Source organism: Pseudophryne corroboree, chromosome 8 (genome assembly GCF_028390025.1).
Source record: "Pseudophryne corroboree isolate aPseCor3 chromosome 8, aPseCor3.hap2, whole genome shotgun sequence".
Lineage (NCBI taxonomy): Eukaryota > Metazoa > Chordata > Amphibia > Anura > Myobatrachidae > Pseudophryne > Pseudophryne corroboree.
Window position 1 is genome coordinate 277,223,417 of NC_086451.1, and position 17,588 is coordinate 277,241,004.

General features: G+C 42.5%; 1 protein-coding gene across 4 annotated transcripts in view; it reads right to left on the reverse strand.

Moving 5' to 3' along the window:
- The window catches only part of TENM1 (teneurin transmembrane protein 1), a 1,080,468-nt gene that overhangs the window by 200,946 nt on the left and 861,934 nt on the right, over positions 1–17,588 (reverse strand). For all 4 annotated transcript variants that reach the window (XM_063937256.1, XM_063937254.1, XM_063937255.1 and 1 more), the window contains one exon: positions 6,675–6,695. In XM_063937256.1, coding sequence (XP_063793326.1) covers positions 6,675–6,695 — 21 coding nt within the window. The remainder of the gene's footprint in view (positions 1–6,674; positions 6,696–17,588) is intronic.

Sequence of the window (17,588 nt, forward strand, 5' to 3'; positions counted from 1 at the left end):
GAGACAGAAAAAGTAGAGAGAGATAAAGTAGCAGCCAATCAGCTCCTAACTTCCATGTTAAGGCTGTGTTTTAAAAATGACAGGTAAGCTGGCCATACATTAGAATGAGGATTGCATGATTTCGATGCATCGGAAGGATAAATTGTTTGAAATTGTGCTATTTTCACGAGCAATAACAATCCGATGCGTGGTCCTGCAGGCCGTTTGTCATTTCTTCAGATCTTACCGGCGTCAATGACAGCATGCTCCTGGATGTGGCCACTCCTCAGATCTTTAGCAAGATCTTAAAGATCTATCTTATGTGGATGCACTATATTGTGAGTCTGGGACTGCTGGGGAGCTTCTGGGGAGTTCAAGGGAAATCGTTAGTGACATCGCTTGTTTGTGAGTCATTCTAATGTATGGCCAGCTTAAGGAGTTGGTTGATCAGTAGTTTATCTCTCTCCAATTTATCACTCTCCAAGGCTTAGAACATCTGCTCCCAAGTGTTTATTAAATAAAAATGTGACCTTGTTTTCAACACATATGTCTGTAATTCTTTATTGTAATTAAATGTATTGGTTGATGTATATTTTGGGAAGAAGCGAGGGCTTCAGTCTCTTGGCAGCGTATACAGTTCTATGTGGTGTTTCTCATGTAATTGTCTTTTGTTCCGAGCTGTTGTGACCCTTGTTTCCCTTCCTGCTATATACCTGTCATCAGCTCCTGTAATCTATCTAAAAAGCATTCATTTATCTACAAAGTTTACCATCAGTATAGCACTGCTGTCATATACATTCTGATGCTCAAATGAAGTGAGTGGATGTTTGAAGTAAAACAACGCTTTTTCCCAATAATAGGTGTGCAGCAGAGAGTGTTAACCTAATTTTTCAGAAGTGTATCATCTGATAACAATATGAGTTTGCACTTACATATTATTCTGAATTACCATATCAGTATATACAATTTGGCCAAAATTCAAACGTCTAGACATAATTAGTCAAAATTCAATCATCTAAACAAAATTAGTCAAAATTGAAACGTCTAGACATTCAAGAACCAGAATACACTGTGCATTTGGCTGTCCATTCTGACCATGAAATCAAGGGGATATATACTGTACATTTATATAATTTATACAGAAACTAGTTGTAAAAACAAGTTTTTGGTGTTTAGTTTTTTTAAGCTTTTTTTTTTTTAAATATCTCTATGATTAATCTATCAGACATTACTTGCGCACAGTATCAGTCTTACATTCGGTTGTTAAGTAGCACTGCAGCATATGCTAAAACTCTTGGAGTGTAATTTCCTCATGTGGCTGAGCATGCCCAAATATATGTACTCAAGAAGAACTAAGCCAGTGCTAAATAAATTATGATAAAATGCCCTCAGACCAAGATTGTATATAAAATAGTCACTGATTAATGTAAGCTGGTAGAACATCTTTTTTTAAGTTATCTCTGATGAATTTGTTTACGGAGAAGCAGAAATTGTCTGAATTTTGGGTTGAAAATAGAGACTTCCTAGTACAAATACAGAAAACTGATTGATGTTGCCATGGAGATGCCTTGCTTGCAATTAGAGTTTCTGCTTTGCCAGCAGACATTTTAATCTCTCTTAGCAGCAGGAACCACTGTTCAGGGGCTTAGTAGTTGTTTGGTGTATTTAGGCATTTCAATATCCCCTGGGCCTCGATTTCTACACAGAACAATGTGCAGCAGTCTATCATTAAATATGAAAAAGAAAATGTATGCAAGTTGACTGTGCAGACAAATCAAAACAAGGCAAGAGCTCACCAGTCACACAAAACCTTGTATTTTGTTATTCCTCTAGAATTTTTTCGGCCACACACACCCAAGGTTTAAAATTGGATAATAATTTAAGTAGATTTTATATGGTGAAATGGTTAAACCTGTTTAGTAACAACAAAGCGTTACTGCAGGTTACTTGAAATCTAAAATGTATTTCAAAAGAGATTTGACACCTTTTCCTAAGATCATAACTTAGAAAGAGCTAAACTAAATAGTTGAAGGATGAAATTAGCGAGCCGGGCTGCAGCAACCTGGTTAGATGCCCCCTTCACAATATTCTGATGACCACAACACAATATACTGTAGAGTCTACTGTAGTCACCACAATTAAATATAAAGCAAATTTTAGTATAATCTTTGAGCACCAGTGATTATTTAAGAGTAGACCAGTTATAGTAGAGTCATTTATGAAATGTAGAACCATGGTGCGAGTACTGTCTTTTGCACGAGTGGTGTCGGCCAAGTTGGCTGCACTTGCATTGGTGTAGAAGCCAACACTGGCAGATGGGATGAGCTGGACATCTTGCTAAATGCAGATTATGTGGCTGATTCAAAGCCTCCACTGAACATTTATTTTGTGAACAAACACCCCTTGGCGCCAAGCCACAAGTGGACATGCTGCGGAGATGCATATGACTCTGAACCACCTGTAGTCATACAAAGTTGCATATGCTCAGCTACAGATTTTACAGATCATGGGGCAGATGTAATAAGCCTTGGGGAGTTATAAAATGGAGAGAGATAATGTATCAGCCAATCAGATCCCAACTGACATGTTATAGGCTGTATTTGAAAATGGCAGTTAGGAGGTGATTGGTTGGTAGTTTATTTCTCTCCATTTCATCACTTTCCCCAGCTTAGTACATGTGCCCCGGGCCATTACCTTAGCCCTTAGTGAAATGTTGAAATATGTATATATCATTATAACAAATGTTACAAAATCTAAATATGTATTTTTTTTTTTAAACTGTTAAACATACAACAGTTTTCAATGCATGTAAAACAGAAGCCCATTTTCGGAGGTTTGCCCGTTTTTCACATATGCACCAAGCTATAGAATGTGATACATTCTAGAACTTGGACCCAGAGGGTAACGCATGTTCCCAATAGAAGACTTCTTGTTGCATTTTGCACTGAGAGGAATCTAATTGTGTCCCTACTAGTGTCCCCAGTAGTGCATCCATCATACGATGCATGCACAGAAGGACTTCTGGGTCACAAACCCAGAAGTCCACACACCACAAAGGACAGCTGTTATTGGGAGAGCTGCCTTTTGCTTAATTCTTCATGCATATGGTGTTAATAAATGCCAATATACATTCGATTATAGGTGGGATGCCCACTGACACAGGCAAACATAGGCTCTGACACAATGACAGATACATACTAACAGACACAGAGGATCTGATTCACAGAAGTACGCAAAGCTGATGCTCCACGAAAGTGATCGGTTATCGGCAGACTGCACATGTGCTGCGTGCGCATTGTGCATGCGTCAGGGTGCCGCTGAGAGACCGCACGCAATGAGGATTCTTTCACAAAGTGATTAACAGGAAGTGACTGTTTGTGGGGGTGTTAACATGGTGTTAGCGGGGAATGGTTGTTGAAATTCAAGTGTGTCATGGCCGTTTTTGGGGCATGTGTCTGACATCAGCTGTGAGCCCTGACATTCAAAAACATAGTCACTACTGCTAGGTCCAGACTGCATAGCTATAGGTCTACCCTTCAGCCCGATGTTCCTTGTTCTTGCTGGTAGGCTGCGTATGTGTACGCAATTAAGAAGTTGCCGTAGCACCAGTGGGCATCTTTTTTAATTTCAGGGTGGCAGCTTCACTTGCAGATACCTGCAGTTGCGTTGCATAGAACATCGCACTTGCAGCCGCATTAGTGCAATTCTCTGAATAAGGGCCAGAGTGAAATATAAGCAGAGATTTGTTACCTTTCCCTTTTACCCACCTTTTTATATTCCTACCACCCTATCTGACAAAGACAGACAATCCTGTTCTTCCCTCCCTGATGCTAGATAAATGTTTTAGGTCAGTGATAGGCAAATTGATACATTTTGGGGGTCACACAGGGGCAGCACACTCCTCAATTACCCTTAATCTATGTAGTAAGTTAAATGAATAAATGTTATCAATGAAAGAGACACTTATATTTAATAATATATCAGCAGGCCTTTGAAACAAGCATTTAAATGCATAAAAAAACAAATACTGTACAACAACAAAGAAGGAAGGAGCTGGGAAGCCGCCAGTGATGGCTTCAGAGTGTTAGTGTATGGTGCGCTCTGTGCCTGTCTCCTTCTACATAGAAGTCTATGGGGGCATCCCCTAGTGTTAATCCCCTTGTGCCAAGTGTCACTCGGAGGCGGAGTTACATGATGTAATTCCCTGCTCCTCCATCTTAGAGTGAGAGACTAAGAGAGACTGAGTCCTGTGTGTGCAAGCGTGCAGAGCTGAGACCGGGAGCGGATCTCAGCTACAGAGACTCATAGTGTTCCATTGCAGGTATCATGGCTCTGGAGCTGACGCTGAGCAAGGCACCGCATCTCCTCTACAGCGGGAGTCAGACTGCACGGCTGTGCAGTCCTCCGTCCCTCACCACTGGAGAAAACTCCTGATCAGTACCGCTACCACTGCTGTTACCTTGTATGATATAAGGGCCCCTAATTGCCTATATCAATATTACATCTGAGTCACCTGTGTTCACTTAATAAACCTGCAGTACTGTTTAAGTCATAAAGTGTGTGGACTGACGTCACTGCACCAGGAAGTTCCAATACAAACTGCCAACACAGAGGCCTTATGCAACACTAGTGCCATCTGTTGCCGGTCACTGTTTTAGGTGGTCACTAGTGATAGATAACTGCTAACTGCTGTTTTCTGCTGATCTCCACATTCCATATCTGATGGCCCCTATCAAAAGCAAAGTAAAACTGGGCCAAACTGAGAGAGCCAGAGAGCTCAGAACTAGATAGTGGGGACTTAGGTCCCATAACTCAGTGCTTGGTGCAGTCAGCACTGACATTGCTGTGCTTCCATGTGGCTGGCCTTCTCCTACAACTAGTCACTAATGTTCTGCAACACAGATCAGTGACCTGTCCCTCCTCTGTCTCCTTGCCACTCCGTTTTACTTTCTCTCTCTCTCTCCTTAGTCCATGAATGCATCTTTTCTCTTTTTCTCCACTCTCCTCTTCTCCTTCGGCACATAAAGGCAGTAGGGCTGGTATACAGACAGCCAATACTTTTGATGGACCCAGATGCTGGGGGTGTGTGACGACAGGAGGGGACATGGCTATACCTCCTTGTTCAGTATGTATTTATGGTGCATTGACAATCATGGCCATGGAATTTAATGGCTACAACTTCCCTTCACTTCTAGGCTGCTACAGAGTTTCAGGCCCATGTAATCTAGTCCACTTCTTGGCACTCCTGAGTATTTAGGTAATTTGATTATCTTTTTATTACTCATTGGGGTTGGGTTACGGTCTGTAGCTGTAGAATATGCCATACTATATTAATATTACCCATCAGGGAGTGGGCTGAACTTCACTCTAGTAGTGGAATAAGAATTTAGTATAAGAAATTGGACGTAATGGGGGAAATTAATACACAGGTGGATGATGGGAGGTAGCTGCCCTTCCTACATGTGATGTCTGTGATGTACCGTATGGTACTCAATGTGTGAGGATAATATGCTGGTGAAAAACAACTCTACCATAATTATCATGTCTTGTGCTGGGTCCCCCTTCTCATTGAGTGGCAAAATACTGTACTCATTCTACATTCTAATGGAGTACCTGTGGTATTGATATGGTGGGAGATGGAAAAAGAGGAAGTCACCTCATGGATTCCTGTAATACTCATTGGACTGTCTCACAGTGCTTTAGCAGGACCTCATTTTTATCTATGGGTATTTGTGGATTGGAGGAGAGCAGTGAGAGATGGAGATCTATCACTGTGGGGAGGCACAAGTCTGCCCAGTGCTAAGTGTTGTAAGTACTATATATCCTGTATAGAAGTATAATATGTGTCATAATCAGGCCTATCAGGGAGGCATAAACAAACCCCCTAATTTGACACAGCCACTCTCCACTCAGTGGTAGCTTTCAGCTAAAATAAAGATCATCCAATGGGGGCGTATACACACCCCATTTGCCCACTCCCCATCCAGCAGTCTCAGCGCCCTGGTCAAAATGTTGACTATGAGCAGAAAAATTGAGAAATATTGTTGTGGGCATGAGTAAGTCTGTAAGTTGCATAGCGTAAAGGTGCTAGGGAAAAGCATTTTGATGTACTGTCAAATGAAATAAACAAACATCTTGGCTAGGCGCCCACAGTACTGTATCTAACTCTGGCTATGCTGTAAAGACGTAAAGAAAAAGAAGGGCCAGCCTGAAAACTGTGATCTGTGATAGGTCTGATGGTACAGTCGGAGCTGCTATAAATGTACTGCTCTTATTAGATAAATATCACTTGCGGTAAAATCAATGGACTTTTTTTTTTACTGCATTAAAATAAAAAGTAAACCCATAAAAATACATGACAGTTAGCAAACCCACAGCACCATTCAGAATTATTGACTTGCATACAAAACATTACATACACTGCAGTGGAACCTCTACTAATTCCACAATACAGTATTATTGCTGGACAAGTTATATTAGTGATTTATTAAAGGAAGAAAACATGACTGCCTAATGTCACACTTGGAGCAAGACAATAAAAGGGAATTAGATTAAAATCCCTTTGTGGCTTGAATATTGTTTGTGAACATATTTTTTTGCAGATCTTAACCACATTTGTAATACATTATAGCTGTCCTATCTTTTTTATGTAAAATCAATAAAGTTATAAATGAGCGCACTGGTGAGTCACTTACCTGTGTCTTGTATCTCTGTTTCTGATGTAACAAGTAAGGTTTGTGGCAAAAAAGGGAGAAATAGAAAATAAAGAAAAATCAATGTTAGTATAATAGGCAAAGCATCAGTGTCATATTTTCACAGTTTATAATGATTACAGATAATGCTATATTGCATAATCATAATGCATTGTTAGTGTAGGATGCTTCTGACGTAAGTTGGGAATTATTATGTATAATAAAAATTATAATAGCTGCCAATTTCCACGGACAGTCCCAAGTGTTTAAGATTTATGTCTCTCGTTTTTAACATTGGCTAAATGCTTTAAACATCCCCCTTTTTCTACATGTGAGATGTAATTCTTACAAAGTATTTGCTATTCTCTACAATGTAGAAGTAGTATTTCTCCAGCACGAATATATAAAATGCTAAAAAATATATGTTATACTGAGAAACATTATGATCTGATGGATATTGTGTCCAAGATATGCCAAAACAGAATTTGGGTGTAAAATGCTTTGGTGCACCCTCTGGGCATCTTAGTAATCCTGGTTTTAATATGTTGGCAACTATGGATCATTGTGTTATTTGCTTGAGAATAAGCACCATTAGATGCTCTTAGTTGCTGCCATAAGAACATTACATTTAGTTTAAAATGGGCACGTCTGAGCTGGGCAAGATGAGTACAATTGATTTAATCCAGACAGCAGAGCGTGACCTGGCACCATTGACAGTTCTCTTTCTGTCTAGTCTCATTGTATGGTCAGATATGATTTGAAAACCCCAGCATGATATCAATTTGTCCTTGGACTTTCAGATCTCTTTGTGTTGCCAAAATGAAGTGGCAGAACAATCAACTGGGGGCCGCCAACTAAGCATACTCAGCGCTGCACATCTGGTTCTGTGAGGACCTGACGTTTAATTTATTTTGGGCCAAATGAAAGTGAGACCCTAAGGGAGAGAACCCATTATACATGTACAGGGAGCAGGGAATACATCTTTATAAGACTAGTAGACATAGACTTTATTTTAAAGATAAAGTTAGCTTTTCTTTCTTACAGCCTCAAGTTCCATGGAATTATTATTAATATTATTTTAAATTTTGCTTGATCAATGGAACATTAGTTATTGGTAAAAGAAAGGACAAACATATTAGACTATTCTTGTCTTATTTAAGTGATTACTAACTTAAAAAAATATATTTTGTGTGTAGCTTCACTGAACCTTTGACTGATTTAGTCAAGAATGTTCTTATTCTTCCATGTGCCAGTAATTTAGTAATATTCTGGCACATTCACTGCCATGTTTTGGAATCATTTTGCAGTAAGTGCAACATTTTTACAGCCTGTTCCAAATGTATCCATTTGTTCAAAACAATAGATTAATACAATTTTGTAATCAACAAAATAAAAAGCATATTTCTCAAAGAGAGAAATTTCTCCATCCCTGTGGAAACTGAACATAATAAAGGGTTACTCTCAGCATTAGCGCTGACCTCAGGATGTTGGAAACAGAACAAAATCATTGAACAAAAAACATTATTATCCAAAATAGAAGTCTATGTTAAAAATGTGTCTATTGTGCAGCCTCTAAAAGCTAGCTTGATTCAATATTGACAATATTAACAAACATACGGTATATTAAGATATAGCCCTACCTTGATAACACTTGAGATATTTGACATTTTATGTACATTGAGAACAGGCTATTGTTCTCTGTTATTGGCCTTTGCAAGTTAAAAGGCAAGCTACAGAGCTCTTCAACAGATTTACAGACATGGAGCCTGCTGTGCTTAGAATAAAATGTTCTCCTTGATTAAAGCTTTATTGCAATTATCCTAATTTGTAATTTAATCCTCAACCTTTCTCATACAGCGAGCGAGCCTCTACAGCAGGCATTCCCAACCTCGTTCCTCAAGACACACTAAAAGGAAATTGACTATCTATGATTTTGACTTTGAGGTTTCCCCTGAACTCCCCGAAGCCCTGAACCGCTGATACTGACTATATTTAGTTGAGATTTTGACTAAGGGGTCTTTCTCTAGCATCCATAAGGGATATTGGGGAATCTAGTATGATGGGGTATAGATGGGGTCCAAAGGAGCCAGTGCACTTTAAATTTCTTCAACTGGGTGTGCTGGCTCTGCCCCTATATGCCCCCTCCCACAGGCAGTTTAGAAAAAAGTGCCCTCAGGAGAGGATGCACATCTCTGCAGCTCCAGAGTTTTCATTATTTTCTTTTAAACTTTTATTATTTTCGGTATTCTGTCAGCATACCTGCACCGTGGGAGTTAAGGGGGGGGGGGGGGGGGGGGGCGGTCACCGGCCTTATGAGGTGCAGAGTCGCTTCCCCACTGCAGGACCACTGTCCTGAGTTGTTGTTCAGCGAGGCACTGTGCCTTGGCTGTCACAGCCGCAGCATGCGCACACCCCTAACGCTGCCTGAAGGTGACATCGGTGGTGAGTACAAAGTGCGGCTGACCACAGGTGTGGGTTACGGGACCCTCCCGGGGGGTCCCACTAAGATCCCCCATGTAGAACTGGCACAAAAGGGCTTGACTTGCACTTGTTTGATGTTTTGTGTGATGTTTTAAGCTAAAAAGGAGTTTGCCAGTATAATATATGTATGTAACTCCGGTGGCATTGGAGGAGGCGGAGCAACCTCAGAGCGGGACCTGAGGCATCTTGGCGCCTTCCTCTGCTTACAGCAGCCATATACAGCAGACACAGCGCTTCCTGACTCCTCAGCCACGCTGGATATCTGGTACAGGGTGTAGCAAAGGGGGAGAGATGCTTGTGTGCACTATCCTGATCCTATTTAGTACTAAAATTGTTAGTGTTTAATGTGTTTTAGGGAGCTGACAGCCTCACTAGGGCTGCGCAGCTCAGGGTGTGGTGGTGTCTTCTCTCTCTCTCTGTGTCTCTTCTCACATACAGTAGGGCAGGCTTGTATTACAACTGTCTGTGTTTATGTGTATGTTATTGTGCTAACTGTGAAATATGGGTAAACACAAACTGTGCAGTGTATGTCACACTAGATTCTCTCCATTATATACTGACTCTGTTTCCTGTGAACAATGTAGTCAATCTTCACAAACCATTGAAGGGGCTGGGGGAGAGGGTCCAGAGCCCCACTGATTAGGGTCTATTAAGACTATGATGTCTGATATGTCATCCCAGCTCACTGCTAATGTGCAGAAAACTCAGCTACTACAACAAGCTGTTACAGATTTAGCTGCTAGGGCAGATGCACAACCCCCCCTCTCTCATGAAGGTCCTCAGAAGCGGGGTTTAACTGCTCTACTGATACAGATGATGATATACAGGATGATGGGGATGATCTGGATCCCGTTAGTGGGGATCCTGATGCTGCTCAGGGTATTGAACACCTCACTTTGGCTATAAGGGATGTGTTAAAGCTCCCTCTAGAGGACGCTGCTTCACAGCAGTCATTTTTCTAAGTACAAAACAAGTCTAATGTCACTTTCCCTGATTCTACAGCATTAGATGACTTATTCAAACAGGCCTGGAAAAATCCAGACAAAAAATGGCAAGTGGATGTCTCAGTCTTTCACCTGTCTAAAAAGGCGGTGCTGCCTGCCCCGGGATCCTTTATGAAGGATCCTGGGGATAGGAAGATAGAGACTACCCTAAAATCTATATACACAGCAGCCGGTATATTACAAAGACCGGTCACTTGGGACATTTCTTACGTTTCCTGCAGGCTGGTGTGGATAAGGGCTTGCGTCTGGGTTCCATTAAGGTCCAGATTTCAGCCCTCTTCATTTTCTTCCAGAAGAAATTGGCAGTGTTGCCGTAAGTTCAGACCTTCTTGCAAGGGGTGCTTCACATACAAGCACCTTTTGTGCCGCCCACGGCACCCTGGGATTTGGATGTTGTGTTGGCGTTTCTACAGTCCTCCTGGTTTGAACCTCTGATGACGGTAGAAAACAAGTACCTCACATGGAAGACGGTGATGTTGCTGGCCCTGTCTTCTGCTCGACGTGTCTTGGAATTGGGTGACTTATCGTGTAATAGTCTGTTCTTGGCCTTTTATGAGGATAGAGCGGAGCTCTGGACTAGACAGCAGTTCCTGCCAAAGGATGTCTCTGCGTTTCACCTGAATCAACCTATTGTGATTCCATCCAGTTCTGATGCTCCTGCTCCTCCAGAGGCATTGGATGCTGTGCGTGCCTTGAAGATCTATGTCAAGCGCACAGCTTGGGTCAGAGAGACGGATTCCTTGTTCGTGCTCTATGATGCGCAGAAAAAGCATTGTCCTGCTTCAAAGCAGTCCATTGCTCTTTGGATTAGGCTTACTGTTCAACAGGCCTATGTGTAGGCAGCCTTACCAGTTCTTAAGTCTCTGAAGGCCTGCTCTACAAGATTGGTGGGCTCTTCCTGGGCGGCTGCCCGTGGAGTCATGGCCTTGAAACTATGCCAAGCTTTTACCTGGTCGGGGAAGAACACCTTTGTGAAGTTCTACAAATTTGATACCCTGGCCAAAGAGGATAACCAGTTTGGGCAGGCGGTGTTGCAGCAGTCTCCGCACATTCCTGCCCGTGCTGGAAGCTTTGGGACGTCTCCATCATACTAGATTCCCCAATATCCCTTATGGATGCTAGAGAAAATAGGATTTTAATACCTACCGGTAAATCCTTTTCTCATAGTCCATAAGGGATATTGGGCCCCGCCTCAGTGCGTTGACTTTTCTGCGGGTTCTTGTTCTGTAGTTACCTGTTCAGCTGTTGCTGTTATTGTTTACAGCCATTGCTGGCCATTTTATGTTAGTGGTGTGCTGGTGTTTAAATCTCACCATCCTTTGTTGTCATGTTCCTTCTCTCATATATGTCCTTTCTCCTTTGGGCACGTTTTTACCTATAACTGCATGTGGGAGGGGGCACAGAGGGGAGGAGCCAGCACACCCAGTTGAAGAAATTTTAAAAGTGCACTGGCTCCTTTAGACCCCGTCTATACCCCATTGTACTAGATTCCCCAAATATCCCTTATTGACTACGAGAAAAGGATTTACTGGTACAATAGGTATTAATATCCTATTATTTACTTATAAAGTGCCAGAGATAAATGACCAGCCAACCAGCTCCTAACTGTCATTTTTCAAACCCAGCCTGTGACATGGTAGTTAGAAGCTGATTGGCTGGTACTTTATCTCCATGCACTTTATCTTTGTTCAAGGCTTAGTAAATAGACCCCTAAGTGCCAATTTTGACTATACTATGTACTAGACTGTACACAATATAGTCAAGATTGACTTTCATGCATAGTCTATCTTTTCTTGCAATACCGACCCCAAGGGAGCACGCATCAATATAGCAAGCTGTGTACACACATTGCGATTTGCACTAACTTTCCTTACAATTTTGACTATATAGTCAAAATCATAAGGTTACATCAGACCTTGTGTACGCACCTTTACAGTATAGGTTTTAGTGATTTCCAGGCTTCAGGGCAGATGTTTAAATCAAAATAATTGAGGTTCTAAATAAGTCACCTCTGCATAGCATGGATATCACTAAAACCTGGACTGTTAGTGTGCCTTGAGGACCGTGGCTGGGAAAGCCTGCTCTACAGAAATGGCATTGTGAAAAATGGGGAGTGGTGGACCTGATTCAGATATGGTTGGAGTTGCCATTGTTGCTGCTTACATTGTAAGCAGCAGCAATAGCAGTAATATGTTATGCCTCCTGCTTACATTAGTGATCGGTGCTGCATCCTATGAAGCAGCATCAGTTCATCTGTGACACCACCGACCAGTGCCATAAGTAGACATTTTAGCGATGTGTGCAAGATAGGGCATTGGCACCCCCTCTTTATGCAAAACAGGGGCAGTGAGCGCTGTATGCGCACGCAAAAAATATAGGGGCGTGGCTTCATGGGGAAGGGGTGTGACCACAAAATAATACCAATTTATATTACAAATTATGGTAGTCACCATTATTCAAATTACACCTCACAGTAGAGCCCTTTTACACATTATGGCGGACAGATTCCCCTGTTTACACATTGCGGCAGACAGCATCCCCTTTTTACACATTACAGCAGACAGCGTCCCCTTTTTACACATTACGGCAGACAGCGCCCCCTTTTTACACATTACGGCAGACAGCGTCACCTTTTTACACATTACGGCAGACTGCATTCCCCTTTTTACACATTACGACAGATAGTCCTCCTTTTTACACATTACGGCAGATAGTCCCCCTTTTTACATATTACGGCAGACTGCGCCCCCTTTTTACACATTACAGCAGACTGCGTCCCCTTTATACACATTACGGCAGACTGCGTCCCCTTTTAACACATTACGGCAGACAGTGTCCCCCTTTTTACACAAAGCAGAGAGAGTCCCCCTTTTTACACATTACGGCAGGCAGCGTTCCCTTTTTTACACATTACGGCAGACAGCGTCCCCTTTATGCACATTAAGTAGAAAGACCAATAAATAGACAGACAGACAGACAGACAGACAGACAGACAGACAGATAGATAGATAGATAGATAGATAGATAGATAGATAGATAGATAGAATAGATGATACTTACCATCTCTCCGCTGGCTCAGGCAGTTAGGCTCCTCGGTGCTGGCAGCTCCGGGAGCAGGGGAGAAGAAAGAGGAGGGAGGGGGAGGAGGGAGCCGCAGCAGCGCACTGTAATTGCCGGAGGCGCCGCTGCAGCAGTCCCTTTCCTTCAGCATTGGCTGGCTGCCGCCGCTGTGAATGCTGGGATGAGGGAAGTGCATTTCAGCATTCACAGCAGCGGCGGCCAGCCTATGTGGAAGGAGAGGGACTGCTGAAGCGGTGCTGCCACCAATTACATAGCGCTGCTGCGGCTCCCTCCTTTCCCCCCTCTCTCCTCTTCCTTCTCCGCTGCTCCTGTTTAAGGGGATTGTCACAAAGAGTATAAAGTGTATGAAATCTTTTGTGTAATTTGTTGCTTGCATTCCAACCCTGATATACTGTATATACACATTCTCAGAAGACTCAGTCTATTGATTAATAAATAATTACTTCTTTAGGAAACTAATCCATTGCTTACTGCAGCACCAACACTTAAACCAAGTATTCAAAATTTGGGGGCTCGGGGCGTGTAGCCTATTCTGGACTGCCTGCCTGTCTCCATCACTCCCTCAACTGGTGGGAGACGGCTCCACTGGCCAGCAGTGAGGTCAGTGGAGTCTGTCCTATACAAACATTTGGTGAGTATCAGAGCTATTGTGTATTTTTATGCATATATGTTTCTGTGCTCCGATTTGTAGTGAGGTAGTGGGTGGAGACAGGTATAGGTGATTGCTAAAGGTAACCTGGGCATATTTGGTGTTGTTTGATGCTGCATGTAATTAATATTGTGTTGTTGTGATTAGGTCAATTTGTACAGTGTGGATTGATCACCCACAGCTGTGAGACAATAGCAGAAATTATTATATATAATAGCAGAGTTATTTTCAAAGTGGAAGTATAGTGCTTGTTTCCGTGACAGACAACGTGTCCCAAGTTTTAATAGACTCTTATCAGGATGGGGTCTTATATCTCTTTGGTGGAAAAAGCTTGTTGCGCACACAACCTAATTGTGCTTATTATCTCATTGAACAGTTTAATCCTATGTGCTGTACTGTGGTTTGTGGAATAAAATGACATTAGGTCATAAAACATTGTTTACAAGTGCATACAGTGCAAACATGGTCAGTCATGATGGTATCCATAATGGGTGCAGGTTGTGCAGTGCACGTGGGCTACTGAGTCATGTGGGGGGCACACACTGCTTACGCTGCACCCATGAACTAGTAAAATGGTGACTGCACCATTGGCACAGTTCCAGAGTGCATTGGCGAGAGTACAGGGGGGTGGGGGTGGGTTTGCTGCATGGAGACTCCTATCTTAAACTGCCCCAGGGGCTGTTATTAGGCAAACCTTGAAGATTGCTTAGGGCTCCAATGGTAAGGAGACCTGAACACAGATTTACTTACATATTGGCCCTCATTCCGAGTTGATCGTTCGCTGTCGTTTTTTCGCAGCGATCAGGGGAAAAATCGGCATTTATGCGCATGCGCATGGTACGCAGCGTGCATGCGCTAAGTACTTTCACACAAAACTTTGTAGTTTTACAGAGGCTCGAGCAACGATTTTCAGTCGCTCGAGTGTTCCATGTATGATTGACAGAAAGTGGGTGTTTCTGGGCGGTCAACTCAGCGTTTTCAGGGAGTGTGCTAAAAAACGCAGGCGTGCCAGGTAAAAACGCAGGAGTGGCTGGAGAAACGGGGGAGTGGCTGGCCGAACGCACGGCATGTTTGTGTCGTCAAACCAGGAACTAAACAGACTGCAGTCATCGCAAGCTAGGAGTAAGTCTTGAGCCACTCTGAAACTGCATAAATTTTTTTAGTAGCAGAATTGCTAATCTTTCGTTCGCACTTCTGCTAAGATAAGATACACTCCCAGAGGCCTAGCGTGTGCAATGCTGCTAAAAGCAGCTAGCGAGCGATCAACTCGGAATGATGGCCATTGTCACAAGTTTTTAATACCCCAACATTAAGAAGTAGTAGCTGACATGCCTCTCAATTTGTAATAAGTGTTGTCACAGCCTAGCTTCACAGTCCCAGTCAGAGGAGCAGAAGATGCTGGCAACCACCCTCATTCATGGTTACTAAACTCAGGGCCCTTTCTAAGGCCAGGCTAGTCTCGCACAGGGAGGCAGCGGCCAGAGCCTGCAGCAGCATTTCACGCAGTCTAGCGGACAGCTTGTAATACTACTGAAAATGTCCCACCCAAAATGGCCACCGCCGTAGATGATACAAATGATAGAGGTCCTACTGGACCTCACGCTTCTGTCAGGGAAAGTACAGATGCTATAGGACCAGTAGTACCTCTAGTAATTAACAGGTAAAAGTGCAAATAGCAGCACCCAGAAGCGCAGGGACTGCTGAGTACTGCTGACACACAGAGGGAGATGCTGCAGTGATTCCAGTGACCGTGGGCGCCAAATGGGACGTGGCTTGTGGCATGAAGAAAGCCCTGACAAGTAGCAGGAATTTTAAAAGTAGGTAACCATACTGAGGGGCATAATCTGATGTCCTGTGCATTACTGTGTGGGGCATAATCTGGTGTCCTGGGCTGGGCATTACTGTGTAGGGCATAATCTTGTGTCCTGGTGATTACTATGTGGTGCATAATCTGGTGTCCTGGGCTGGGCATTACTGTGTGGGGCATAATCTGGCATCCAGGGCATTACTTTGTGGTGCATAATCTGATGTCCTGGACATTACTGTGTGGAGCATAATCTGGTGTCCTGGGCTGGGCATTACTGTGTAGGGCATAATCTTGTGTCCTGGTGATTACTGTGTGGTGCATAACCTGGTGTCCTGGGCTGGGCATTACTGTGTGGGGCATAGTATGGTGCAAGGGGCATTACTGTGTATGACATAACATGGTGTCAGAGGCATAACTGTGTGGGGCATAATAAGGTGTCGGGGGCATAATATGGTGCAAGGGTATTACTGTGTATGGCGTAATATGGTGTAAGAGACACTTAATGTTATACTGGGCATTATGGTGTTTGGCATAGGGGGTAATTCCAAGTTGATCGCAGCAGGAAATTTTTTAGCAGTTGGCAAAACCATGTGCACTGCAGGGGAGGCAGATATAACATGTGCAGAGAGAGTTAGATTTGGGTGGGTTATTTTGTTTCTGTGCAGGGTAAATACTGGCTGCTTTATTTCTACACTGCAATTTAGATTGCAGATTGAACATACCACACCCAAATCTAACTCTCTCTGCACATGTTATATCTGCCTCCCCTGCAGTGCACATGGTTTTGCCCAACTGCTAAAAAATGTCCGGCTGCGATCAACCTGGAATTACCCCCATAATGTGTAAGGTAATCTTTTCCTGCAAGGCCACGCCTATTGCAGCGAGGTCATGCCTTCTTTCAGATGTGCATGCCATTTCGTGTGCACAAATATTTCATATTTGCAATGTCTATCAGGCGGCGCATTGTTCAGAAACGGCGCTGCTGAACCTCATCAAGTCCTCCCTCCTATTGCTACATGCACTTCTCCAGCAGTCTTGGGGCATTCTGCTCAAAGGCAACCCAGATTCAAATTGCACTTTCATTTAAAATGAATAGTTTAACAATGTAAAAATAATTATTCAAAATAGAGTAGAAAAGAAAATTGTATGTTGATGGTTTTGATAAAAATGCTTCACTTAAATAATAATGCATTGTTTTTTGTTTTTTTTTATATCCTCCGCTATGGCCAACCTCATACCTGTACCACCCCTGTGTTTGTTAAATAGTCTTTGCTGTAATGGGAACTGATGGTGATACTCAGCAGTAGTCATGGCTGACAAAAGCCTTTTATAAATAGGCCCCTTAATCTTTAAATAAACTATTACCTTGTCGGCAGCCATAGATTAGAGAATTTCTTCACTGCACTCCTACTAAGAACTAATTCAGTGTGCGCACTAATCATGTACGATTCCATAGGGTTTTCATTGGTGTTTCATTAACACCACTAATACAAAGGTAATATGTTGACAGGGCACTGATTACTTTCTATTCTTCTGTGTACAATGTTACAAATGCTAATTTTACTTATTTTGACACTTAGCCCCAGGATATACTTTCTAGATTTAACATCTTGTTTTGAAGGTGCACCGCAAATCATTTTAAATTAGTGTTACAGCAACCATAACAGTGTCTCGTCATTAACAAATAATTGCATTGCTTAGTACAGGTTCAAATTCATTTTCTTATTTATACAAAAAACAATCTCAAGGCTTCATAAAATGTAATCTCGTGTTGCTGTTTGTTCTGGTTGAGAAAGTGCACTGTATCCACATGAGTATTTATGGAAGTTCTATATCACCAGAGGCAGAAATCTGATTGAGTTGGGTAAATGTTGAGCACGTAAAATGAGGTACTG